Source organism: Nanorana parkeri, unplaced genomic scaffold (assembly GCF_000935625.1).
Source record: "Nanorana parkeri isolate BGI_ZX_2015 unplaced genomic scaffold, ASM93562v1 scaffold882, whole genome shotgun sequence".
Lineage (NCBI taxonomy): Eukaryota > Metazoa > Chordata > Amphibia > Anura > Dicroglossidae > Nanorana > Nanorana parkeri.
The window spans coordinates 40,826-42,117 of record NW_017307150.1 but is presented as its reverse complement, the minus strand read 5'-3'; the positions used below and the strand labels follow the sequence as shown (position 1 = coordinate 42,117).

At 35.8% G+C, this 1,292-nt stretch overlaps 1 protein-coding gene across 4 annotated transcripts in view; it reads left to right on the top strand.

Moving 5' to 3' along the window:
• The window catches only part of LOC108794659 (fibroblast growth factor 12), a 421,105-nt gene extending 420,055 nt beyond the window's left edge, over positions 1 to 1,050 (top strand). For 3 of the 4 annotated variants that reach the window (XM_018565741.1, XM_018565740.1, XM_018565738.1), the window contains one exon: positions 339 to 1,050. In XM_018565741.1, the coding sequence (XP_018421243.1) occupies positions 339 to 457 (119 nt within the window). In that variant the 3' untranslated portion in view covers positions 458 to 1,050. The remainder of the gene's footprint in view (positions 1 to 338) is intronic. The other variant, XM_018565739.1, reaches the window with a different exon arrangement.
• Positions 1,051 to 1,292: the final 242 nt, after the last annotated feature.

The following is a 1,292-nucleotide window of genomic DNA, read 5'->3' as shown; positions in this document are numbered from 1 at the left end:
CAGTGTTTCTTAAAAATGTATTTTAGGTAAAGCCAGCAAGTCACTACGGTAAAGAAATCTAGATCTCATGTGGTGTCCAATCACAATTTCTTGCTTGGTATATATGCAGTATTTATCAGTGGGGACACCTGCCCTGTGTATAGGGATGAGAACTCCTATGGCATATAAAAAGACTTTTCCCTTCTAACAATTTTTAATAAACCAATTTACAAAACATGCAGTACGTATCTTAAGCTCTTTCTACACATCAGAGGAAAGCACACCCATAAATGCTAATGGAACCAATGAAGTCTGACCCTTCACTTTGCAAGAACTAATTGTGTTCATTTGTTTTACAGTGTGCATGTACAGAGAGCCATCACTGCATGAAATTGGAGAGAAGCAAGGACGGTCAAGAAAAAGTTCAGGGACACCAACCATGAATGGTGGAAAAGTTGTTAATCAAGAGTCAACATAGCCAAGATCCTGCCCTGTCCTGACAGTGAACCCGTTGGAAAGTCAGAAATTAAACATATAAACTGACATGACAGGTTCCACTGACTATGTTTTTGAACTCAAGTTTTCTCCTTTGGATAGAACAAAGAAATGGAAATTAAATTGCCTGTGCAATGTTTTAAACCAACCAGAAAAATATGAAGATAATACTTTGAATCTGGACTCCATTCATATTTTATGCAAAGTTTGCTGTGTGATCAAATTAGTTCCAATCTCTGCATAAAAAAATATACAATAAAGATATTACCTTTAAAATGAAAAAGTTCTGGAGAAATGAATCTGAACAAATAAATCAGTGAAGGCCACTAGGTAGAAAACCTCACATTTATTCCTCTGTTTTAGATTTGTGTCTATCTATGAAGCACATCTGCTTTGTCTGTACAAATGCCATCATATGTAGAAAGCGCAGGCATACAATTATTTAATGCATTCACAAATAAAGACAGTCTGTAGAGTTCACAGACATGATAGAGAAATGCCACCCTTTACAAATCAAAGAATCTACTGTGATTTTGGAGCAAGTATATAATTTAAAACAATAGTTATAAAAACTGCTTAAAGTAAAACGGTCAGATACAAAAAAGTCCCCAACCTGTCCCTGGAAACCTCTCTACCATTACCACAGCTTTTCTGCCACTCAGAGCACCACTGCCACTGTATACATTGTTTGGGTGCTGATTTTATATGGTGAAGCATTTGGCATGTTACCTATTTGCCTCGTTTTGGTTGGGTAACAGCTCATATTGCTATTTATTAACCTTAAAAAATGTATAAGGTATGTCAGTTTTCATCTAAAA